Source organism: Euleptes europaea, chromosome 10 (assembly GCF_029931775.1).
Source record: "Euleptes europaea isolate rEulEur1 chromosome 10, rEulEur1.hap1, whole genome shotgun sequence".
NCBI lineage: Eukaryota > Metazoa > Chordata > Lepidosauria > Squamata > Sphaerodactylidae > Euleptes > Euleptes europaea.
This window is the reverse complement of record NC_079321.1, coordinates 28,760,779-28,786,508: the sequence shown is the minus strand read 5'-3', so window position 1 is coordinate 28,786,508 and position 25,730 is coordinate 28,760,779. Positions and strand designations below refer to the sequence as shown.

The window sequence follows — 25,730 nt, the reverse complement described above, 5'->3', positions numbered from 1 at the left end:
ATGTTAAAGGTTATAACTTAGACTAGGTTAATTTTCTTGTTTCTACTTTCCTTTCTTTTTAAATAACTAGAAGGTTTTATAAAAAATTTTTTTATAAAGAATTAGAAAATAATTGCTAAGAGGATTACGAAGATAAGTTAGAGATAGAAGAAGGAAGGGGGGAAGTCAAAGTAGGGGAAGATAATTGTTATATATATATATATGTTAGTTTTAATTGAGAATTAGAAAAGATTGAAAGGCAATGTTAATTGATTGTATCGAATGTATGAAAAAACAACAACAATAATAATAATAATAAAAAGATCTCAGAAGCTAAGCAGAGTCAGCCCTGCTTAGTATTTGGATGGGAGACCACCAAGGAAGTCCACGGTCTCTATATAGCGGCAGGCAATGGCAAACCATCTCTGAATGTCTCTTGCCTTGAAAACCCTATGGGGTCGCCATAAGTTGAGTGCGACTGCACGGCGTTTTCCTCCACCACCACCACCAGCAGTTACATTTAAGTCAGTAACACTGCTTTTGTGCTTGGTTTTTTAAAAAACACCTTATTACTTTTGCAATCAAAAGTTGTGGATTGCAGTGTCAAGACACTAATGCCTGGAGCAGACTCCTCCCCGTAGACCAGATGGAACAACCCAGAGCAGGAAAAATGGGAACTGTTGCCTTCTTTTTGCTGGCAGTCAGGGGAAGGTCACATTTGATTTGAGAACTGGATTGGAAGGTGACTTAATTCTCTCTTCTGTGCTTATAGGCTGACATGTAAATCTTCCTACTGCCTTTGCAAAAGTTAATCTGAAACAGAGAAGATTGCCCTTTAAACTGATTTGTTTTTTTGTGTGCGTGTGTTCTTTTTGGCCACAGTGACTGGGAGTGAACAGGACTGTTCTTACGCCATGTCAGAATTCTGGTTAATTTCAGCACCAGGGGATAAAGCAAACCTGATGGCCTGGGAAAGAATGAACACCGTGACTCACAAAGCCAACCTGTCCAACAACAGCAAGTTCATCATCCCTGACCTCAAGGTAAAGAACTGAGGAAAAAGGAGAAGGAAGGGGAGGGGCCATGGCTCAGTGGTAGAGCATCTGCTTGGCATGCAGAAGGTCCCAGGTTCAATCCCCAACATCTCCAGTTAAAGGGATTAGGCAAGTACGTGATGTGAAAGACCTCTGCCTGAGACCCTGGAGAGCCGCTGCCAGTCTGAGTAGACAATACTGACTTGGATGGACCAAGGGTCTGATTCAGTATAAGGCAGCTTCATGTGTTCAAGAAGTCAGGATATCAGCCACATGGGAGGAGGAGGGAAGGAGCAGAAACATCTTTCTTTCTTCATGAGATAGAGATGCGCAGAAATCCAAAAATAATTGTATAAGAAGTCAGTGAAGATACAGTCGACAAATAGCTTTATTTTGTCCTTGTTCTTTTTAATGTGTTTTTATATCAAGGATGGAAACAATAACTCAGTTTTACATAATTAATAGGCTAGCTGCCAGCAGACAGATGAATTTTATCTGGATTTCCATTCATCCTTTAATCACTGAGGATCTGTTGCAGTTGAACTGAATAGTCATAGTCAGCCTGTGCTTCTCAAAACATTGAACCAGGGGTTCTCCCCTCCATCAGCCATGGAGGCTAATGGCAGACTTGGGGAGGGTTGATTTTGTTGGGAAACGTGTGAGTGGGTTAGCCTCCTTTCTGCAGCATCACAACTTCCATCTATTTACCCACTGGCTACTTTTTATCATTAAAGAAAATTTTGAGCTCTCCAGCCAGCCCTGCTTTGTACAGATATGCCATATTGAATTCAGTGGGATCTACTCCCAAGTAAGTGGTCATAAAATTGCAGCCTGAACTCTCACTTGGAAATAAGTCCCTTGGATTTAGCATAAATATGTGAAGGATTTGACTGTAAACAAAACTTTAGTTAGATGACAACTCTGCTTACCAGAGTTTGAGCTTCTAGTGAACTTTTGAGCAGAGCTTTTCACTCTGCTTTAAAAAGATATTGATGAAAATGTGTTCATTTTCTTTGTGAGAACATTCTAGCTCTTATTCAGCATGAGCTGTGACTTTGCTGTATAGATCTTGTTCAGGCTTTTCTGTCAATAACCCTACGTTCTTTTTTGTATGAGCCTTCACTGATGTCCATCTTACAGAACCAGTGGCATTATAGCAGTAGACAAGGCATAGACATTTAGAGGAAGGGCTGTGCCTCAGTGGTAGAACATCTGCTTGGCATGCAGAAGGTCCTAGGTTCAATTCCCCGGCACCTTGAGTGAAAAGGACCTGGCAGTAGGTGATGAGAAAGACCATTGCTGGAGACACTGGAGAACCTCCGGCAGTCAGAGGAGACAACATTGACCTTGATGGGCCAAGGGTCTGATTCAGTGTAATGTATGTTCATGTGGTCATGTGGCAAAAGTCTATGATATCATAATCATGAGACTGTGATTCAGGTGCTGCTTCATGCAAAAGGAGAAGCTGGTTTTTAAGAAAGGACAGGAGCAATTTATTTGGCCCCACTGCTTTCCAGAGACCCAGGTACTCCACCATTGGTGGTGGTGGTAGTGAGAAGGTAATTAATTCTCAGGATGAAATATTAATGTCTTCTCCCTACTGAAGTTGAGCAGCAAAGCCTGCAGTTACTTTAGCAGTTCAGGATTGCATTTGCAGTCTTTTACATTTATGAGTTACAAAGCTGTAAGAGGAACCAAGAATAGGAAGAAGGCTGCATTGGTATATTATCATGGGACAGTCTTGTGTTACTCAGAATAAGTTACCAGCATCGAAGAGGCATCTCAGCCAGTTTCCATTGAGGAAGACGTTTCCCAGGCTTACCGTACATGTGCGTACAAATTTGATAATTTAGATATTTGCCAAATAAAGATTGCTCAGAAAAAAAGATCTGATAGGCAATGGCATGCATGTAGTCTATTTATGCTTTTGCATTGCCTTCTGCAGGTAGGAACCCTGGATGCTCTTGTTGGCCTCTCAGATGAGTTGGGGAAACTTGATACCTTTGCTGAAAGGTAAAATAGACCTTATTTACTACATACAGATAGCAACTGGATGCTGTTTTTATAGGACACAGTGTTCCTGCATTGATCTCATTCTGACTTGTTTAGCCAGAGTTGGCAGGTTTGATGTTATTTTGCTTAAAGGAGGGCTATTCTAAAGATGGTCTAAAACCTGCATTTTCCATTCTGACCACAACTGCTCCCTTCTAAATCCATTGAATTCAATGCACTGCCAGCCAACAAGAGTTCTGGAATCCTCATAGATCAATGCAGACAGTAGGATTAAATGTGGAACAGAATGTGGAATATGGTATCTTTCCTACTCATGGGACTCCAGCTGATGAACCGTTGACCAAGACAAACTTGCCAGTCAGAAGATTCCACTGAAGCTATCTCAGTGCAAGCCATTCTGTATGCCATCACAACTATACAAATCAATGAGATGGGGGCTCAAGCAGTCTGGCTTTTTATAGCTTCAAATGACAGTCTGGCCTTCTTAGAGGTCTAGAGAAGCCCAGGCTGCTTCCAGCTTTGAAGGCCCTTAGTCAGAATAAAACATTTAAAACATGAAAGCAAAATAAGGTACCAAAAATGTGAGAAAATACCAGTTAATCAAAAACAAACAAAAATAACAAACCCACCATATCTTTTGCCAAATAACTTCTTATTTGTTTAAATTTGCAGGTCTAAGCTTTTAAAAATTATATATGTGTATATATATATGTGTGTGTGTGTATATATTATATGTGTGTGTTTACTTGTTTCTCAGTAAATGTGCAGGATCAGGCTGTATTTCGCTAGGGTGAGATCTGAACTAGGGACGTAGCAGAGTTCACAATTTTTCTAGTTCTCACAAGGCCAAACAAATGGTGGCATTAAATAGTATGTTTTGTACACTGCTGAGGAGCAGTGGATTTTTGAAAGGAACCTGTGGTTTCAAGGGTTAATATGACAGCTACCAACGCCCACCTAGAAGGCAACTGGTAAGCTAGGCAAAGGAAGTAGACATTTATGTTTCTGCTGCACTAAAACTTGCTGGTGGTGAAATTGTTATTAGATAAACACATGTGAGAAGCCTGGTAAACCTAGCTAGGCAGCAGAAACCTGTCAGCACTGCTTCTGGCCAGGACAGCAGAGCAGGGGCAAGTGTTTTCAGGGTCTATTGTTTCCATGTACTTTTATTACTTATTTACACAGGGAGAGAGAGTATTTTTCCATGTCACAATAAGGCATTTGGCACTCTGATGTTTCCTGCCTCTTCATTCTTGATTCATTCCCTTATCAAATAGCTTTCTTTCTGTTTGTCTGTCTTTCCCTTCTCTTCCTTTCCTTTCCTATTTAAAAATTACTTGCAAAGGTGAACAGAAGGAGCTTGAAGAGAAAGGTTACAGGATACTTACAGCCAGTGTGGGTTAGTTGATAAGAGTATCGTGGAAACTCCCTGCCCCAGGATGTGGTGATGGCTGCCAACTTGGAAGGCTTTAAGAGGGGAGTGGACATGTTCATGGAGCAGAGGGCTATTCGTGGCTACTAGTAAAAATGAATACTAGTCATGATGCATTACTCTTCTCTCCAGGATCAGAGGGGCATGCTGAATATATTAGGTGCTGTGATACACAGGCAGGATGGTGCTGCTGCAGTCCTCTTGTTTGTGGGCTTCCTAGAGGCACCTGGTTGTCCACTGTGTGAACAGACTGCTGGACTCGATGGGCCTTGGTCTGATCCAGCAGGGCCTTTCTTATGTTCTTCTTGGGCTAAGACCAATTCCCCACTTAGCCACAAAGATCCCTAGGCAGCCTCGGGCCAGTTACTTTCTGTCTCTCTCAGGGTAACTTAACTGTCAGGGTTGATGTGAGGATAAAATGAAAAGGGGAGGGGGGCCATGTATGCTTCACTGAGCTCCTTGGGGAAAGGGCAAGATAGAAAATTTGATAGACAGATAGCTTTGGAAGCACTGCCAAGTTAAGCCTTATTTGTAAATCAAAAGGGCACCCAGATGAGTTGGGATTTGGGATTTGCCAGATGATTTATTTGGCTACCGATTTCCCATCCTGCCCTTTCCTTAAAGGAGATCTGGATCCTCCCATTTTATCCTGGGGGAGGGGACCTTCAAGGAGGCTAGGCTGATAGAGATTGACTGGCTTGAGGTGGCTGAGGAGGCATTTGAACCTGGATATCCCTACCCTCTACCTAATGTACTAAGCCACCAAGCAACAGAACCAGTCTTGTGGGTATATAAACATTTTTATATAAACATATACCTGTGGGTATATAAACATTTAAAGTGAATAAAATAAACTGAAATAAACCAAGGATAAGGCTATGCTGATAAGAGCAAGATTTATTCTTAATGGCCAGTGTCACTAGGGCTAAGGATTTAGGCCCTTTCTTGGTGGTATCTCTTAATGCTGTGGCTTTAAAAAGTTTTATCAGCGGCTCCTTCATGTTTATCTTCCTCCATTCTAGACACCTTATGGACTATAGACGAGGGCCAGTTCTCAGGTCAAGCTATCCAGGCAACTGCTTGAAGTGGCACAGTGATGCAACATAAAGCTTGCCTGACTTCTAGCCATCAGTGGTTCATGGGGCAGTAAGTGTTATTTCCAGATTGTGCCGCTGCCAGCTGGGCCCAAGCTAAGCCTCAGAGGTAGGCTTGCCATTTGCCCGCCCTTGGTGGGTAAACCTCCTCCCTTGGGCCCAGTTCCCCACCCTCAAGAAACTGAGGAGAAAGAACGCCCTCCGTAGTGCTGCTCTAGGAATTTCCCCATGTCTCAATAGTCTTTATCATAGAGATTAGGGGAAATTCCTAGAGTGTCCCACAGAAGTGATGTCACATCCTCACCAAACTTGACCTCCCCAGGCACCACCTGCTAAATCTGCCAGCGTCTTCCAAGGCAGTGTTGGCAACCTTATTCAGAAGAGTTGTGGGAGGCCCAGTTAATGGCAGTGCAGGACGAGGCAATGGATATACATCATTTGGGATGACCAGATACCTTGAATCAGCCCTGCTATGTTAAACTATTTAAACCCCAATCCTAAATTAATTTCCCGATTGGAGTATTGCACTAAGTACGCAAGCCACACACACACAGTCATTCTCCATTTAGAACAACATTTGACCTACAGGAGTCACCTCAAGGTCTGGCCTTAAAAGCATTACGATGACAAATTTGTAGAGAGTTGTCTGAGTTGTGATACAAAAGGTTTAAATAAAAAAGTTTGGAGTGTCACACCGAAAGTTACTTTGCATTATCGCTTCGTTGTTTTCTAATTATGTGACTTTTCTGCATTAACATATGTCTAATCTTATTCCTATTACATTATTAGGTGCCTCACCCTATTGATTGTGTTGACTTACACTGTATAATCTGCCTTGAGTCTCAGGGAGAAAGGTGGACTATAAATCACATCAATAAATAAATGTGTGCATTTTACTATTGTATTTGAACAATCAGTAATCTTTCTTTACTTCTCTTAAGTGTAATAAAGAAAATTGCTCAGTATATCGGAGACGTTTTAGAAGACTCAAAAGACAAAGTACAGGAAAATTTGCTGGCGAGTGGAGGTAGGTCCTATAAAATCATTGTGTTCTTAAAATGTCGTGCTTGGTTATTATTAGCACCAGATTCCAATGAAAACAAATGGGATTAATTATGCCAAAATATTTATCCAGACACCCAATATCCAGACTGATCTGAAAACCAGAGCTTTTGCACCGGCATGCAGACATTACTCAGAAGTGCCATTGATGGTTCAATGTACACAAAACTATTAAAAATATTGTTTAAAATTACATTCAGGATATGTGTATAAAGTATATATTAAACATATATAAAACAAACGAATTTTGTGTTTAGACTTGGGTCCCATCCCCAAGATATCTCATTCTGTATTTCCAAAAATTCAAAAATATTCCAAAATACAGAAAGATCAGAAATACGGACCACTTCTGGTCCCAAGCAGTCCGGATAAGGGATACTCAACCTGTACATAGAGCCACTGCAATCAGTGGAAGTATGCAAAACTTATGGGATATAGATTGCATCCCATGTTTTGGTTTGGGTACAGGAAATGTTGGTTTGTATATCTTCCATTTAATTAAAAAAAGTTTTTTAAAAGAAAGAAAATGGGATCTGATCCAGCAGAATGTGTGAGGTACAGCCAAAACAACAGATTCATTGGCTAAAACTATAATCCCATATATCTGTTTAGTGGGGGAAGGATAGTGGGAGGAGATGCGGAATCCAGAACCTCCTCCTTTGCAATAGGTTTTCAGCTTTTTAAAAGTGTGCAGTTGTTGGATCAAGGAGAGGAACCTGGCACATGGAGATTGTGTGTATGGTTTTTCATTCATCTAGGGATGTGCACATTGGAAAGCTGCTTCCATATGCAAATAGCCCCTTAACCAGATCAAGAAACTCCTTCCTTTGAAAAGGAGTGCATGATTTTCAGTATCAGTGCTGCAGTGTACTTATTTATCAAGAGCCTGACCCACAAGTGTAATTCACCTGGCACTAGTAGCATAAATGAAACAGTGACTGGTAGGAACACATAGCTGAAGTCAGAATTTGGAAAAGTGGTGCATGGCAGAGGGCAAGTTGCAGGCTAAGCTAAAAGCACAGTAGAGCTGGCCCAAACCGTTCTTTGAATCAGAATTGCAGAACTAGAGTTAAGGTTCCATCTAGTGTTTTGTTTTGCTGTGTTATGTTTAATATTCAGATACTGTTTATTGTTAGTTGCCTATTTGCTTTCATAGAATCATAGAGTTGGAAGGGACCACCAGGGTCATCTAGTCCAACCCCCTGCACAATGCAGGAAATTCACAACCACCTCCCCCTTACACCCCCAGTGACCCCTATTCCATGCCCAGAAGATGCGGGGGGGGGGAACCCTCCAGGATCCCTGGCCAGTCTGGTTTGGAGGAAAATCACTTCCTCACTCCAAAGTAGCTATCAGCATTACCCTAGGCCAGGGGTCGGCAAACTCATTAGTCAAAAGAGCCAAATATCAACAGTACAACGATTGAGATTTCTTTTGATAGCCAAATTTCTTAAACTTAAACTATATAGGTAGGTACACTGTTTATTAACTTAATAAACTTTAATTAAGGTTTTAAGTCTTAATTAAACTATAGGTACACTGAATAAAACTTGATATCATACTTAATAGTGATCTTATTTATTGATAAAAATTAAATTATAAGTCCCCGCCATTTCCCCCTCCCCATCCGGGGTCCTCGTCTGGAGGCCTGGTCTACCGCCATAAAAGCCTATTGGTAGACCTGGCCTCCGGCTGAGTCCCATTGGGAGGCCAGGTCTACCCATTGGCTTTCTTGGCAGTAGACCTGGCCTCCGGAGGCCCATAGAAGCCAATTGGTAGACCTGGCCTCTGAAGGCGGACTTTTTCCCCTCCTCGGAGTCCAGGTCTACCGCCAAGAAAGCCAGTGGGTAGACATGGCCTCCCAATGGGACTCAGCCGGAGGCCAGGTCTACCAAAGGAAGCCCGCCCCGCCCAACAGCTGATAGGCAGGTGGGGGCGGGGGCAGGAACTGCCGAGCCGCCCGCCCAGCAATCACGCAGCTAGAGGGGAGGGGAGGCTTTAGCCTCCCAAACACTGAGGGCAAGGGAAAGGGGGACCCGGCCATTCTCCACGGTGGGGGTGGGGAGAGACAGCGCGCCCGCTCTCCCGCTCTCTCTCTCTCTCAGGCGTGCCGGCTCCGCAGCCCAGCTGCCGGTGTGAGCGGGCGCAAGAGCAGGGGCTCCGAACCAAGTTCGGAGAGCCACACTCAACAGGCCAAAGAGCCGCATGCAGCTCTGGAGCCGCAGTTTTGAGATCCCTGCCCTAGGCATGTAAGAAAGAGCCACAAGAGCCAAACACTGATGCACCCCTTCCTGCCCTACCTCTCATGATTTGTCTAAGTTCACAGAATCAGCATTGCTGGCAAATGGCCATCTAGCCTCTGCTTAAAAACCTCCAAAGGAGGAGAGACCACCACCTCCCGAGGAAGGCTGTTCCACTGAGGAACTGTTCTAACGTCCAAAAGATAGTGTCCCTCACTGTGGCTGACTTCATATACAGTTCCAAGCCAATCAGAAGTCTGGGGTAAGAGCTGTTGGAACAGATGGATTTCTCTGTCCTTTATCCAGAGGACATGGATTCGAGCCCTGCGTCGGCTAATTCCCTCACCTCTCCAGTGCTCTAAAAGGGAGAAAGCTTCTTTTTAATTATTTATTGAAATGCCACACGTGCTTATAGGCTAGAGTAAGAAACAAAGTGGAATTCTGTTCTTTGTCACAAGTCCCTTACAGGTAATAACGATTATATTTAAGCCTAATATCTTAATAATCAGTCACGCTTACTGTGTTTCAGGAATGAAGAATAAAATGAAATTTCTAAAGAGTATGTGGAACATGGGTGATTTGTGTTTTGCAAGCATGCATTGACGTGTTCGATGCTAGATTTGAGTCTGCATCTGGTTGTAGGGATACAGTGATCAGGTTACGACGGATTTCTGTAACAACCACCTCGTAGCTCGATCACCATCTCCCTATGACTCAGATAACGGCAGGTTTGACATGGTTTGTTATTCTTTTCCCCTCCCCCCCCCAAGTTTTCCAGCTTGTCTTTTAACCACTCTGCATGCATAACAAAAGGACACGGGGACTGTTGGATTGTGTAAAAGCTTATTATATGCATCTGTGTGTTTTCTCTTGTGATTAACTGCTGTGAATTTATGATGGGTTTTAAAAAAAAATTTCCAAAGTGTTTCGCCTTAACAATTTTTTTTTTTAGTCAAGTAGATTAACCACTTAGTGACTGGCCTTCACAAACTAGATGTGGTGATAAATGTTCAGTTGCCATCAAAAATAGCAGCTGTATGACTAGTCCCCACCCACCCCATTGGCAACATCTAGCAGAAGTTGCCTTCTGTTGGGATGCTGTAACATTTTATGTGTCTCTGCTCCTGTTATTGTTTGCTTATGGCAGGGGGTGGGAGAAATGTGGAGCACTGTGACATTGTGATGTGAGATGAGCCGTACTGGATGTTACAGGGGAAGGGAAGAACTAGAAGAGCAGCTGATGTTTATTGTCACATGTAGTTTGGGGCTATAAAGTCTACATAGGAACTGACAAGGTTCATATACATTTGGTGCAAACCATCACCATTAACATTAGTTGGAGTTTTGCCACTCACTTCAGCAAGATGTACCTGTTTTCTCCCATGTTGAGGCCCAGCACACTCTAATGAGCATATGAAGTTCTTCTGCTGGTGGACTGTCCTATTCATTTCAGTGGAGGCAGCAGCTCTGTGCATGAAGAGTAGGGTTGCCAACCTCCAGGTACTAGCTGGAGATCTCCTGCTATTACAACTGATCTCCAGCCAACAGGGATCAGTTTGCCAGGAGGAAATGGCCGCTTTGGCAATTGGACTCTATGGCAGTGAAGTCCCTCCCCCAAACCCCACCCTCCTCAGGCTCCGCCCCAAAAACCTCCCGCCAGTAGCGAAGAGGGACCTGGCAACCCTAATGAAGAGGAACGTGTATATAGAACACACACTCACTTTCTAATACACCGTTATTCTATCCTTTGTCCAAGGAGGTGAGGGAACAATACATACTCACTCCTTCCTCATTTTTTTCTCCTCAGGGTGCTTGCAGATGTACATGCCACACAGTAGTACTTCTTTTTGTATCCTGCAGGATAAACCTGGTTTCTCTCTGCCTTTTGCAGTGCCTTTGACAGAAGGATGCACCTGTGACTTTGGTCGTTTATGCATGGGAGTTTTACCGGAGGTTCGTTGCTCGGTGGATCCACACTTTCCGGTTGGGAATCTATGCAGTCTCCAAGCTCAAATCAAGTCCCCGCTCCTTCAAATGCTGCTTTGTAATTGGCTTACTTGTAGTGCTTACTGTGAGAAAATTCCCCCCCCCCAAAAAAATACGATTGCCACATAAAAAAGCATTTTAAGAACAAAATAAAAATGGAGCAATCTGAAAGGAAGGGGCGGGGGGAGAAATCCAAGGCTCGGTTTCAAAAAACTTTTCTTCTGCTCAGAAAAAGCTCCTAGGAAGCAGGAAGTATTCGAATCCCCACCTCTTTAAATGCTGCTTTGTAATTGGTTGTGAGCTAAACCAAGCTTGCGTGCCCCACACTTTGCCTTATGCATGAAAATTTCACCCAAGCTTTGCTCAGGGAAGAGTCGGGTTAACAGAAGAATGGGAAGACTAAGACATTGCAAGGGCTGGCCATGAGGTCATCTCTAATGGACGGAAAACCTATGCATAATTCCAAGGAACAACCGATTATTCAGACCGGGGGCAAACGTGAATGAAAGTACCCATGCATAAACAACCTTTGTTGTCTGTATTGACCTGCACCCCCTTCAGGCATTATATTTATTTAGTGCTGCTTGCACATTTGGGCAAAAGTTTATTTTTTTAATGCTCCATGGGCAAGATTTATAATGACATAGACAACAGCTGATCCCTGCTGTGTGCAGAAAGCTTGACCCTGGAGATTTGGCAAATGCAGCCCCATAACACGACTTCTCTTCTTTTTATATATGTTTTGGTATGAAGCTAGTTTATTGTCTTTTGGCAAAGGTAAGCAATCTTATACATATTTTATGTAACATATCAAGGTGGAGTCTTTTGGCTCCAGTGTTCTTTGCTTCTTGTTCATTCTATGCATGTTAGCCTTTCCACGCCCAGGAAACCCAAGACTGTAAAGTGATTCTTGCTGGGACTACAGAAACTCTAGAGAAGGAAATTCAGGTACTGAAAAGAGCACAAGTTTCATGTGATGAAAGGAGAGGCTGCTGAAACTGCATGCTTCATCTGCAGGAAAGACAGCTTTTTCACAAATGCAGGACCTATACACCTCATTTCTTTAATGAGGAAGAATGATCAAAAGACAGCCTCTTACAGGTCTAGTAGCTATTTATTTTTTGCCGTCAAGTCACATCTGACTTATGCCGACCCCTGGTGCGGTTTTTAAGGCAAGAGACGTTCAGAGGTGAGTTGCCATTGCCTGCCTTCACATCATGACCCTGGTATTCTTTGGAGGTCTCCCATACAAATACTAGCCATGCTCAGGGCTGAGAGTATGTGACTAGCCCAAGGTCACCCAGCAAGCTTCCATGGCACGATTGGGGATTTGAACCTGGGTTTCCCAGGTCCTAGTCTGATACCTTAACCACTGCACCATGCTGGCTCTCACCTTGTACTTACACTAACCCTCAAAGACTTATCTAGGAATTGTCTCCTTTCTTTTTTTACACACATGTATACCCATTACATTGGACACTCTATGGTTACACGTGCAATATGATTTTCTCATTCTAAAAGGGAACAAAAGCTGACATAAGCCATAATATACAAAAACTATCACTAAGACAGTGATCCATAAAATCAGAAAGTGCGGAAATTGTACAAGATGTAAGTGGCCCTTGAAAGTAAAGCTAGCAAGACAAAAATGTTACCCTCTTGTGAGATACCTGCGGTTCTGGGCTTAAGCAGGCATCTTTGGGAAGACAGTTTCAGCACTGAGGTAATACATCTGAAAAGGTCTTTCTAAAAGACCTTGCAGTGTTATGGCTCAGTAGACTATCCCCAGAGGATCCTGTTCAGTAAGCAAGTACTGAGCAAGAAAACTCATTAGATATGCTGGGCCTAACAGAGCAGAATGTTTGTTTTACTGATTTGGCCAAACCATTAAATGCTTCCTTAGTTAATAAGTCCAATAAATGTTGAATTTGGTTCATAATATTTTATTCTCTGAGAACAAGTTTATCCCCAGGTATGTCTCATTTTCTGAATTGAGGGGTCCAAACACAGATTTAGGATGAAATCAGTGGCAAAACTCCTTTGTATTTGAATTAATCATGACTGAAACCTTAGGTAAGGATTAGATACTCAGTACCTTTTGATTGGCCATTCAGGTTTGAAGCCAACATTGATTTCAATGCTTAGGCAACTGTCTTCAGCTGTATCTGCCTTGAGATACTGTCAGATCTTATGTGATGGTTTACATATATGGGATGTGGCTTTTATGAAGATCTGTGTGGATTAATACAGAGATTTGTCTGAATGGATCATCTATACAACTTGCTCAAAAATGATCAGATGAGTTGAAACTGGATTCAAACAATCCTGTTGATGGAATAACCTTTGCCAATGGAAACTCTGTTCATCTATATTCATGCATGGGACTTATTCCAAAAGCCAGGCATTAGATGCAAGCTGTTATATTGAATTGGACCTTGATTGAAGAATAATACTAATTGAAGCTGTTACTGTTTATAGATATACTTCTTTAATTGATTTATTCATATATTTTCAGTTGACCTACTTAGTTATCTCACAAGGTTTGAGTGGGACATGGCTAAGTATCCCATAAAACAGCCACTGAAGAACATTTCAGAAGTATTAGCAAAGGTAATAAAATCTTTCTCATGGGAAAACACCCTGAAAAAACATGTTCTCAAGGTTAATAATGAGACACAATACTGCTCTTATTAAAGTCAGCGAGAGTTTTGTGGGTTACTCTAGATGAGAGAGCTATGACCAGATTTTATCAGTGTTTTGTAAAGGCAATAGCATCTTGACGGGGTTGCAGTTCAGATTGTCCCTAAAAACATAAGAAAAAGCCATGCTGGATTAGCCCAAGGCCCATCAAGTCCAGCAGTCTGTTCACACAGTGGCCAACCAGGTGCTTCTAGGAAGCCCACAAGCAAGATGACTGCAGCAGCATCTGTGTGTGTGTGTGTGTGTGTTGGGGGTGAGCCTAAAGTAGATCTTTGGGTCTCTACCAGTGTTCTTATACAGTTATACTGAAAAATAAACCCAACAGAAAAAAGGATTGAATCTCAAATGTCTCCGTTTCTAACATAGCAGTCATCTGTGGCCCGATAGCATTTCAAGGAAAGCATGTTTCACCAGTTCTATCAGTGTCTAACTGGTATCTTAGTGGTAAAATTTACATTCATTAAATCATTTTGCATTTGTGATATTATATAAAACATCTAGATATGTAAACAAAGTCTATATTTCTCAGCTGGATTTTCTCCTTTTATATTTAGCAAATTACACAAATAGAAACAGACTTGAAAACCCGAGCAGCTGTGTACAACAACATCAAGGGAAACCTCCTGAATCTGGAAAGAAAAACGGCGTAAGTTTACATAAGTGCTACCATACTGCATGATGACAGTATATATAGCTGCAGGAATATGGCTTTACAAATAAGTAAGTGGGACCTGATTAGTGACTCTTAATGACAGAAAAGCAGAATATAAATCTAAAACTAAATAAATAGATGCAGAGCGATAAACAGCAGTACAGCAGTCAAAAGCTCTGCTCACAACCTGAGTTTGATCTTGACAGAAGCCAGTTTCAGGTAGCCTTTCATCCTTCCAAGGCTGGTAACATGGGGGTAAAGTGTAGATGACTGGGGAAAGCACTGGCAATCCACCCCATAAAACGTAGTCTGCCTAGTAAACGTCAGAATGTGACGACACCCCATGGGTCTGTAATGACCCAGTGCTTGCACAGGGGACTACCTTTACCTGTAAATAAATAGATATACAGAAATTTTTGAAGAGTGGGGCTTAATATATTTCATATAAAAAATCAGTGGGAGAGTTAGATCAGATCCCCTTTCAAATACCCAGACATGTAATTGAGCTGCAAAAACCACACAGCATCCAGGTATTGACTGGATTAGGAATTATTCTACTAATAGTTTGTTTTTATCTTTTCTCAGGGGAAATCTCTTGACGCGTACTTTAACCGACATAGTGAACAAAGAAGACTTCGTATTGAATTCTGAATATCTCATCACTCTGCTTGTTGTAGTTCCCAAGTGAGAAACATTGGTCCTCGTGAAGATGGATTTAAAAATATTTATTTATTTAAAACATTTATCAGCCGCCTTTCTACCTTACAGGAACTCAAGGCAGTTTGATAATAATACTCACCATTGATGTATTGCTTTATTCAAAGTTCTTCACATAAATCTCAACAACTCTGGAAGAAAGGTCATGGCTATTACATACTGCAGATAAGCCATCATCCTTTGACTTTGGGACCTTACTGGCCATTCATAGTGCAAGCCTAAGCAGAGTTATACCCTTCTACGACCATTGACTTAGAATGGCGTTGATAGGAAGGTTATGGAAGAGGCAAAGTTTTAACAGAAAAATTCTAAGCAAAACCATTTAGCAGCCAGTCTAATTTTATTCTGCGTGTCTCACTCCCAGGAAAGGATTCTTAGGATTGCAGCCTAAATTATGGATTTCCTGAAACATAGCTCAGACTTGAAGTCAATACACACAGCAATGCCACTTTCCAAAATTGATATGTGTATGTTTAATAAGAAATGGCCCCAGGCATAAGAACTGGCATTTAAATTTAGATTTTGGCCTTTTATGCATGGCTCAGCATCCAGAAAACACAGGCAAAATGTGCAGAGAGAGCAAGGCGACCTCTGACAGTCGGAAAAGGCATGCATAATCAAAGCAAAGCCCCGAAGCAGTCACGAAATAAAAAGGAATCATCACGAAATAAGACCTTTTCTGAACATATAAATGTTATTAAGTCTTACCTTTTTGTTGTTGTTGCATCAGGTCAAGTTTTGTACAGTGGCAAAAAACATATGAATCACTTTCTGACATGGTGGTTCCTCGCTCTACAAAGTAAGTGAGAGTTCTGATGAATTCCATCTTCGGCCTCGTTCTTATCATTTACCATCAATTAGCTCCCATTTACCTTCCTAAGGCAGATAGAGTAAATGAGAAATTCAGTATCCTGCATGACCCGAAGTTTCCCATCTTGGCCAATGAGGAGGATGTATTTAGTAGTAATTTAGAATGAACACTTTTGTGAGTATTGCCTGCAGCCTTTGAAATGATTGGACTCTGGTTGACCTGACAATTACAGCTTTGATGTAAGATTAAAATAGATGAAGTGCAAAATGCAAAGCATTTGACAAAAGTAACAACACGGCAGACAACCCCTTCCCATTTTGACTCCATCCTGTACCATGGTGGCCTTCGGCACAGAAGGTCAGGGTAGGGCGGTCAGTAGGCCTGGAGAAAAGTGTCCTGTCCCTTTAATGGAGGCTGAATGGGCGGCAATAGGCAGTTGACACTTCATGGGCTGGAGGAAAATAACATTGCATTAAACCTGTTAAAGGGAGAGGACTTTTTTCTCCAGGCCTGCTGGCAACCCTAGGTCAGGGGCGGTGGTACCTGTAAAAAATGGCCTTTCAACGGTTGCAATGTAATTTTTAAATTAAATAAATAGTGCTAATTTTTGGAAGATTTAAACCTGCTTTTGAACTATCCCGAAGCATTTTTCTAATAATCAGGGGAAAGTGGAAAAAGCAGCTGGGGGAAAAATCCCCCAACTCACATGTAATAATAGAGCACATATCTGCACCCACCGCAGTAGCATGCCCTAAATAAAAGATGCCAGAAGAGGTAAGCCGGTCAGGCACCTTCCAACTCCGCTCAGGGTTTTGTGTTTTCCCCCTACAGGATGATTGCTGAAGATGGAGAGGGAGGACTGTTCACTGTAACTCTGTTTCGAAAAGTGATGGAGGACTTCAAAGCCAAAGCAAGAGAAAACAAGTATGGTTCACTTGTAGTATGCCTTAAAGGGAGGAGGAATGCTTTAAGACAGGGGTGTCAAACAAAAGGTCCGGGGGCCTAATCTGACCCCTTGAGAGCTCTAATCTGGCCCGTGAGCCAGACGAGGCACCCATCCTCCCAGTCCTGATCTGGGCTGGTAAACCTGTTGCAGCCTTGCCAGCAAACTCCCCCCCCTCAATCTGGGTTGGCGAGCCCGCTGTGGCCTTACCAGACCCCACCCCCACTCTCGAGCTGGTCTAATGAGATCCGGTTCTTGCACCAAATAACACCCATTGACACCCCTGCTTTAAGACCTCCTTCCTTACCTTGTTGAACAGAAGCCATGTGTACACATAATGCAAGGATTCATCAATGGTCTTGAATTCTACACATCTAAACTTCCAATTTAAACTGGTTTTGAACCCATTTAAGAGTAGTTTCACACAAGGCATTATTTGTGCATAAGTGCAAATGTTGCTAATGTGAGGCAGAAAGAAAAAGAGCCATAAATCAAACAGAGCCAGTTTAGATCTTATATTTGGATCACATATGTGGGAAAAGTACATTTAAGATCATGTAAGAATATGCTTCAACACTGTGGCTTCTAGTCAAGAAACACTACAAATTAAAGTTCTGTGATGGGTTGGGCTAAGGCTACTTAAGAATTCTTAGCACTCTCAAAAGTGCTGAATACTTTGGAATAGTAAAATTGGTTTTGAGGTTCTCTAAATGCCTTATCATGCATGACTCTAAGTCTAGTATGGGTAAATCTGGTAATACCAACATTGGTCCCAGGCCAGTTAAACTCCATTCTGTGGAACAAATTGCAATTTGCATAAGTCCTATTGCTTTCATTGGGACAGTCACTGCTCCTTTTAGTTGGGAGTGTGGGTACTGTCTCTCAGCCTAACTGCAATCTAATGCCACTCTGAGTTTCTTGGAGGAAAGACAGTACATGCATTTAACATTGCATGGACTCTACCACTGACCCCAGCGGGAGCGGTTCCTCTACTCTTGATAAAGCATTTTGAACTCCCAGACTTTCAGAACTCTGGGAATGCATGTAAATGCTACACAAGGTCCTACAGAGATTTAATGTGTGGCTTTACTGGGAAGAGCCGCTGTACTGACATGGATTGCCATTAATTCCTTCCCTACTTTATGCCACTATTAGCATCCCTTATTACGCAGCTAAAAATTCCAAGACAGACAATATAATTGTAAATGTAAAGGTTTAATAAGGCACAGATGCTGAATGCCGATCCTTTATTTGTTTTAAGGTTCATAGTGCGGGAATTTTATTTTGATGAGAAAGAACTGAAATGTGAAAGGGAAGAAATGATGAAGTTAGCGTCCGATAAGAAGCAACAGTATGTGAGTATATATCAAATTGACTGTCCTTGCCTAATGCTTGCTGGGGATCTGTTTTCATATATCACCTAGCTGGAAAGTAGGATAGAGAATTTTTCCATAAGAGAAGTACACAGTCCCTTAATTAACTTACAATAGCCTAGACACTCTAATACCCTAAGTGCTTTCCAATATTGTATTTTAGTGCAGTAATTGTACGGTTTACACCCAGTTGCCTTTCCTTACAGTAGTGCTTCGTATTTCTCTCAACATTATGACTGCAATGTTTTAAAGCCCAAAATGTTTTATTATATTTCCCTCTGCTAGTGCATCTGTGGTGTACTCGATTGTTGCATGGATTGCAACTGTAAATATTGCAAGTACTAAATATCTTGCACCTATTAGCTAGTGCATGTGACAGATAGTTGATGTGACATTATCTTAAATTCTAGCTGCCTAGCTCTTTAAATTTCTTTTTTTTTTAAAGATGAAGCCAGTGGTCCATAAAAATTGGAATCATGTGGTATCAGCAGCATTAAGCAGTAAATACAAAATTCACTGAGGTGCATGCTCTTTGAATAAACCATTTGGAAAAAAATGGTATTTGGGTTTCTCAGCCTCCTCCCCCAAAAAAGAATGTGGTCTTCTACCAGTGCCAAAAGCAGCTCTGGATGAACAAAACACATGATCAGCACAGTTCGTGCAATACTTTTGACCATACTCACCTCACTGTAGTCTCATCCATCCACACTGTTCACTGCATTCTTGTATTAGCAAATTAATTATACCCAAGCTGAACTGACAAGAATGGATTTTCTGGGTGTTTAAAGTGGTCCTAGGAGCCCCGTGGCACAGAGTGGTAAGCTGCAGTACTGCAGTCCAAGCTCTGCTCACAACCTGAGTTTGATCCCAATGGAAGTTGGTTTCAGGTAGCTGGCTCAAGGTTGACTCAGCCTTCTGAGGTCGCTAAAATGAGTACCCAGCTTGCTGGGGGTAAAGGGAAGATGACTGGGGAAGGCACTGGCAAACCACCCCGCAAACAAAGTCTGCCTAGGAAACGTTGGGATGTGACGTCACCCCATGGGTCAGGAATGACCCGGTGCTTGCACAGGAGACCTTTACCTTTTTTAAGTGGTCCTACTAGGTTGGATCTAGAAGTACATTTTCGCTAATGGAAAGGAGTTCAATTTTTGCCATTTCCGCTAATGGAAAGGAGTGCAATTTTTGCCATTTCCCACTTCTTTTGAAGACCTCTGACTTTCCCCTCATGCTGTTGCTGCCTCCTGGAGTAGCATTTCAGGGAGCATTTCAGGTTGAAGCAGGACTGGGTAGGTGAGAAAATGGTGTTCCACTGTCAGACATCCCCTCCGTCACTGGAAATTGTTGCTGGGTCCAACACATTGCCTGATCCAGAAACCAGTGCCTGCAAATATGGACTTGAGTTGCAGCGCCTTGATTTCTGCCTAGCCATGTGGACCAGTGGCTCTTAGCAGTGAAAGGCAGCCTGGTGTAAGTGTTTGGACAAGGATCTGGGAGATCCAGGTTCAGATCCCCACTCTGCCCTGGAAATGCACAGGGTGACCTTGGACCAATCACCAACTCTTAGCCTAATTTACCTCAGAGTTGTTAGGAGAAAATAGACAACAATGTAAGGTGCTATGGGCTTCCATTGCACAGAAAGGCAGGATATAACAAATAAATCATTGGCGACAGAAGGCACAGCTCCTCCCTTAAGCTTAAAAGACATATGTAAACTTTTATAATAGTGCATGGGGGTAGGATATTGTGTCATGTGTGCTCAGAGACTATCCAACTCGTTTTGGTGCCTGATAAAGCATACAAATGGCACTCACCAGGGCAGCAAAATACAGCCAATTTTTGGCCTTCTTGTCACCTCAAATTGAACCCCCAATTGGCTAGGCCTGTTGGCACTAAAACTGGCTAGTATGAACATACGGGCGGTGATGGTATATAGTATGGAAAGCTTTAGTCTCCAACAGCAAATTTTATCGCATCGTCTTCTCCTACATAGAGCAACAGTTGGTGTAATTATGATTGCTGTGTCACGAAAACATAAGAAGAGCCCTTCTGGATCAGACCAGTGATCCATCTAGCCCAGCATCCTGTTCACACAGTGGCCAATCAGTTACTCTGGAAGGCCAACAACAGGCATAGAAGCCCAAGGCCTTCCCCTGACGTTGCCTCCAGTGTGGTGGTTAAGAGCGGTGGTTAAGAGTCTGATCTGGAGAACTGGGTTTGATTCCCCACTCCTCCACATGAGCGGTGGAGGCTAATCTGGTGAACTTGATTTGTTTCCCCACTCCTACACACATGAAGCCAACTGGGTGACCTTGGGCTAGTCACACTCTCTCAGCCTCACCGGGTGTCTGTTGTGAGGAAGGGAAGGTGATTGTAAGTTGGTTTGAGTTTCCCTTAAGTGGTAGAGAAAGTCGGCATATAAAAACAAACTCTTCTTCTCCTGGCACTGGTATTCAGAGGTTTACTACTCTTGAATGTGGAGGTTCCCTTTAGTCACCATAAGTAGTAGCCACTGATTCCTGGAGAATTGGACTATTTCCCTTCTAAAGTTGTCTATGCCTGTGGCTATCACTACATCCCCTAGTTGCGAATTTTCCTGTTTTACCAGGAGGAAGAACCCTTGCCCCCGCTTCATGCCCGATGCCCGTATGCTGCTTTTGTCATCCGCCTTGTGTTTGGGCAGTTTTAAAATTAGATACAGTGACAGCTGAACGAGACTTCCATGTGCAGAAGCAATATAAGTGCCAGTTGCTGGGGTGGGCAGCAGCATGGGTTAGCTTTCTATGGGGTGTCAGGGCATCTGGTTAGCTACTGTGGGAAACAAGATGCTGGACCAGATGGACCAAAGGTCTGAAACAGTAAGGGTCCTGAATGTACCACCCTGAGTTCCTTAGACAGATAAAAATAGTAACAAAAATAAATGCAAGTGAAGTGTAACTTCTTTCTTACCAAAGGGTCCACTATTGCGTTGGTTGAAGGTTAACTTCAGTGAAGCGTTTGTGGCTTGGATTCATATAAAGGCTCTCAGAGTATTCACAGAATCTGTCCTCAGGTAAGCAGGTCAAAATATGAGGGATAACTTTTCCCGGAGCACGATATGCAAAGGTAAGCAATTCTGATTTTAAAAGGATTTCAGCACCCATTTAACTCCCTTCCAAAATTAATAGGATTTTAATGTGCTTGCTGAATTGTGTCCATGGTGCTATGATAACATTACAAACTTAATACAGAGAAGCAAGCTCACTATAACCAAGATATGTTGTTGTTAAGGGAGAAGCTGCAATGGCTAATGCATTTTGACCATAAAAATATCCTTCAACAATACAAGGTTTGATCCTACCATTTTGTTCCAATGTTTGCTCATTACTCCAGCACTGTTCTATGCATCTGCTTATTAGTATAAAAGGTAAAAATTTAAAAGTTCATTGTTAATCACTTTGCACAGATTATTACAGGGGCAACATATGTATTTTCCAAATAAAGAAATAGTTTTCCATGTTCTGGATATAATTCAGTACTGACAGCTTACTCCATAACTTTATTTTAAAAGGTATGGACTTCCAGTGAATTTCCAAACGATGTTACTGCAGCCCAGTAAGAAATCTGCAAAGAGGTTGCGAGATGTCCTTAATGCAGTCTTCAAACATCTGGATGAAGTAGCAGCAGCTAGTATAATGGATGTAAGTATTGTCTATTACACAAAGGATGCAATATATGATGCAGGACCTTACAACTGCAGCTGCCATTTAAACCATACAAATTCACAAAACCAAAGCCACCTGAGCATTTCCTAGTCTCAGCCCCTGCACATCCTTGTTAAGCTTGAAAACCCTCATCACCCACCTTGTAAGCTATGAAAAAAACAGCAGCGGAAAAGTAGCTGGGCAGAAGAATAACAAACGGAAAGTGGTCTGGATGGTTTAGAGCAGTGGTTCCCAAACGTTTTGGGCCACCGCCCCCTTGGTTCCATAAACTCAACCCCAGTGCCCCCTACCCTATAAAAAAGCATTATTCAAAATGGGTTTGCATGACGCACTAAAGATAATAACAATAACATTTCAAAACAGTAACAATTATTTGCACATCTATTAAAAACCAAATTAAAACTTTAGTTGAAATGTATTCAACAAAACTGATGAACTTCAAAATCTGGGAAAAAATTCTGAGTTTCCACCAAATTTGCCAGCATGGTGCCACAGCTTGATCTATTGTACATTAGTGAACAAAACAGTTGAAGGGGCTCACCTCTAGCGCCCCCCTGCTGCCCCCTTGCCTCTTAGTGCCCTTCTGGTAATCCCACTGCCCCCCAGGGACAATCATGTCCCCCCTCAACGCCCTCTTTCTCCCTTAGCTCATCACTTTGGGAACCACTGGTTTAGAGGAGCACCTCTGATCTGTAATCGCCACCACTTTAAGATGCTGGTCAGTAGAGCAACATCCTCCTATTCATTCCTTTATCTTTCTCACACTGCTGTTCCAGACTTCCACTCACTACCTACTTTACTCTTGGCCATCTAGTTCAACCCCCTACTTAATGCAGGATCAGCCTAGAGCATCCCTGACAAGTGATTGTCCAGCCTCTGCTTAAATACTGCCAGTGAGGGGGAGCTCACCACCACCCTAGGTAGCTGATTCCACTGTTGAAAAACTCTTACTGTAAATTTCCCCCACCAATGTTCAGCTGGTACCTTTCCGCCCATAATTTAAAGGCATTATTGTGAGTCCTATCCTCTACTGCCAACAGGCACAGCTCCCTGCCCTCCTCTAAGTGACAGCCCTTCAAAAACTTAAACATCATGTCCCCCCTCAACGCCCTCTTTCTCCCTTAGCTCATCACGGAGTTCTCTGTTCATCCACATTGGCTTCTTGGGTGCCATACCATGTTTCCTTCTTGTTGGAATACCGAGGGCTTGAGCTTGCAAGAGCTATTTTTTTAGGAGAGCCCACCCTTCACTTGATCCTTCCCTTTCTAGCAGTCTTGCCCATGGAATGGTTCTCATCATGGGGCATGAATTTTCGCCAATATGGTGGTGATCCATTTATCTTATGAGAGATAATGTGTCAATTTTCTTTGAATTGCATGAGCAAAGTCTTTCAGAGTATGGTAGATTTCCATATCTTCCATTTAATACTACTGAGGGTGCGGCATTTAATCGGGCGAGCATAAAGGCTCTTCAGAAGGAACGGACTGTCAGGTTGTAAAAGTATAGTGGAGTTAGCAAAGGGGGAGGAATGCCAAAGAATTGAGTTCAACATACTCTCCGGGCACGTATTGTGGAACTATGGTGGTCTAATTCTTTTATGCATCTCATAATAGTTAATATAGATTTCCTTTTCTCCATATTTAGTAGGGTATCCTTAGTCAGACCAAAAATTGTAATTTTTGTCGATTTCTTACATCCAACAGGTGCTGAAGTGATCTTGTTTTAGTTCATAGATAATGTTAATTTCTTATGTGCCTGAATTTGTTCCCCCCTCCAGGCTTCGATGGACATTCCTGGCTTACAACTAAGCAATCAAGAATATTACCCTTATGTCTATTTCAAGATAGACCTCAGCCTTCTGGACTGTAGCTAGAAGCATGACAAACCAAAAAGCTGGATATACTTATACTGGGTTATCAGAGAACAACAAATTTAATGTGTATTCATATCTGCTCAAAGCTGTCTTTTTAATATAAGAGGCTGTTTTGACAGGGGCATAGCCCTGTCTTTGTAGAAATGCTAAATAACTGGACACAAGTTTTTATTATTGTTCTCAGGCTTGTCCTATTCCATTTTAAGTGTTACGGTTCAGAAAGCCTTTTCTGATAACGTTAGAAAATGTGCTTCATAAGGCAGGAGTATTACAGTTGTATTTATTTATTTTTTTGGTCTTTTGTAAATTACAAAAAATAAGTAGTTCTTGACCATGATTTTAAATAAAATAAGATGCTGTCTTGTAGTTAAAGGATAAACTACTCTTTTAAGTCACTGGATCTATGACTGATGTACAGATTAAATCAACAAACTGTATACTTTTGCACTAAGCATTGTTACATACAAATTTAGAGTTCTCTTGTGGGGGGAATCTATGAAATGCTAGCCCCTATTGTGACAATGGGAGATCTGTGAAAGGTTCTCACTTAAAACCCCACACAACCTACAAGTAAACAAGCCATATTCCCCACACACCATTTTCAGGGTCTCAACTGCACACACCCCCATTTGCTACATAAGTCTATTTAGTGTTTTATGCCTCACCCCCTGTGCTGGGAGCGTGATGGTGCGATCACCAAAAAAAGAGTTGGGTATGGCTTAATAACCCATTCCACAGCTTCAAGTCTTGTTCTGCATAGGACATGGCTGCCACTTAATAGTTAAAGAAACACAGGACATCCATTTCCCCAATACAGTGTTACATTTAGTGTCATCTCTGAAAAACGAATCCAGCGCAAAATTTGGAAGAGAACTTATGCAAATAAAACTGCTCATTCCCTCCATCAGTAAGGGGATTCTATCCGATGAAACAGCTAACGACAAAGTTCCTACACAACTTAAAGAAATTTTAAGCCACCGTGACTAGTTTGGCAATCTGTTGCCATTTGCAAGGCAAAGGCCGGTACAGTACAAGTGTCCTTGTATTTAACTCACAAGATTAATACTCACTGAAAAAAGACTTAATGAATTTGCAGTGTACCAAACCGGCTGCCACTTCACTTTAGGGGAAAATGCACTAACTTCATCAGTACATAATAGAAGAGATATCATATTCTTAACTACTTTCTAAAAATGTTCCTCAAAGGGTAGTTTGAAAAAGGGTAGCATAATTTTAATACTGACTCCAGGTTGTTGTCACATGTCCTGGCTGAAGAAAGCCAGGAAACCCTGAACAGCTAAAATCATGGTGTTCACGTTTTATGTGGAAAAAACTTCAGCCAGACCCCAAATCCTCCATTTGCAGGGTCACAATAGTAGACTGCAACTTCTGACTGGAAGGGTCATAGTGCATTGCTCTGAGAAGACTCAGAAATACTTGCCTCAGTCCTTCCACAATCACCAAACAGCACATTGTGTCTCTAAACCCCAAAGGCACCTAAAAAGACATGGAATACGTCCACCCTAATACGACTCCATTCTTGGGGCTCAAACAGAAAAGACAAAGATCATGAGATGAAGATCATCCGTCTAGATTTGTCCAGGCTCATGGCTGTGCAAGAAACAAGAAGGAGGGAGAGGAGGTTTAATCTTTCAAAATCTGTTCAAATGGTTCCCCCCTCACTATTAGTATTTTAGAGGAAAAGGTTAGGCGGTTCAAACTGTAAAGCCAAGTGGAGGTTAGGGGGAAATCCCCTCCTTTTCCTGCACTGTCCCCAGGTAAACTGAGGAGCAGAATCCTTGAAATTTTCATTTTATGAATAGAACCGACATGCAACCTTCATCTTGTCTCTTTAAGCCCTATAAAACAGTTCTCTGCAATGTTTTTGTTAACTATATAATGCTATGTTTCCGGTATCATTGCCCTAAGTCCAAAAGTGTACCTCTGCACAACACCGACACAGTGTGTCAAAAATATTTTTTTTTATTCTTTCATTGAAATCAAGGCTAGAGCAAATGCCTTTTGGAGAGGGGGGGGAGATCACATTTTAGAACTAGTTACAATAAAAGTCTCAAGTCACGGTCAAACAATACATACCAGCTGGACAAAGGCCAAAATGA

General features: G+C 42.1%; 1 protein-coding gene across 1 annotated transcript; it reads left to right on the top strand.

Moving 5' to 3' along the window:
- The first annotated feature begins 889 nt into the window (after positions 1-889).
- ATP6V1C2 (ATPase H+ transporting V1 subunit C2) lies at positions 890-23,610 on the top strand. The gene is made up of 12 exons (XM_056856554.1): positions 890-1,022; positions 2,959-3,026; positions 6,494-6,579; positions 13,356-13,450; positions 14,095-14,186; positions 14,778-14,876; positions 15,640-15,708; positions 16,552-16,644; positions 17,925-18,018; positions 20,988-21,085; positions 21,584-21,713; positions 23,515-23,610. The coding sequence occupies exons 1-12, from the start codon at positions 894-896 to the stop codon at positions 23,608-23,610; spliced, it is 1,149 nt and encodes a 382-aa protein (XP_056712532.1). The 5' UTR covers positions 890-893.
- The last annotated feature ends 2,120 nt before the right edge of the window (positions 23,611-25,730 follow it).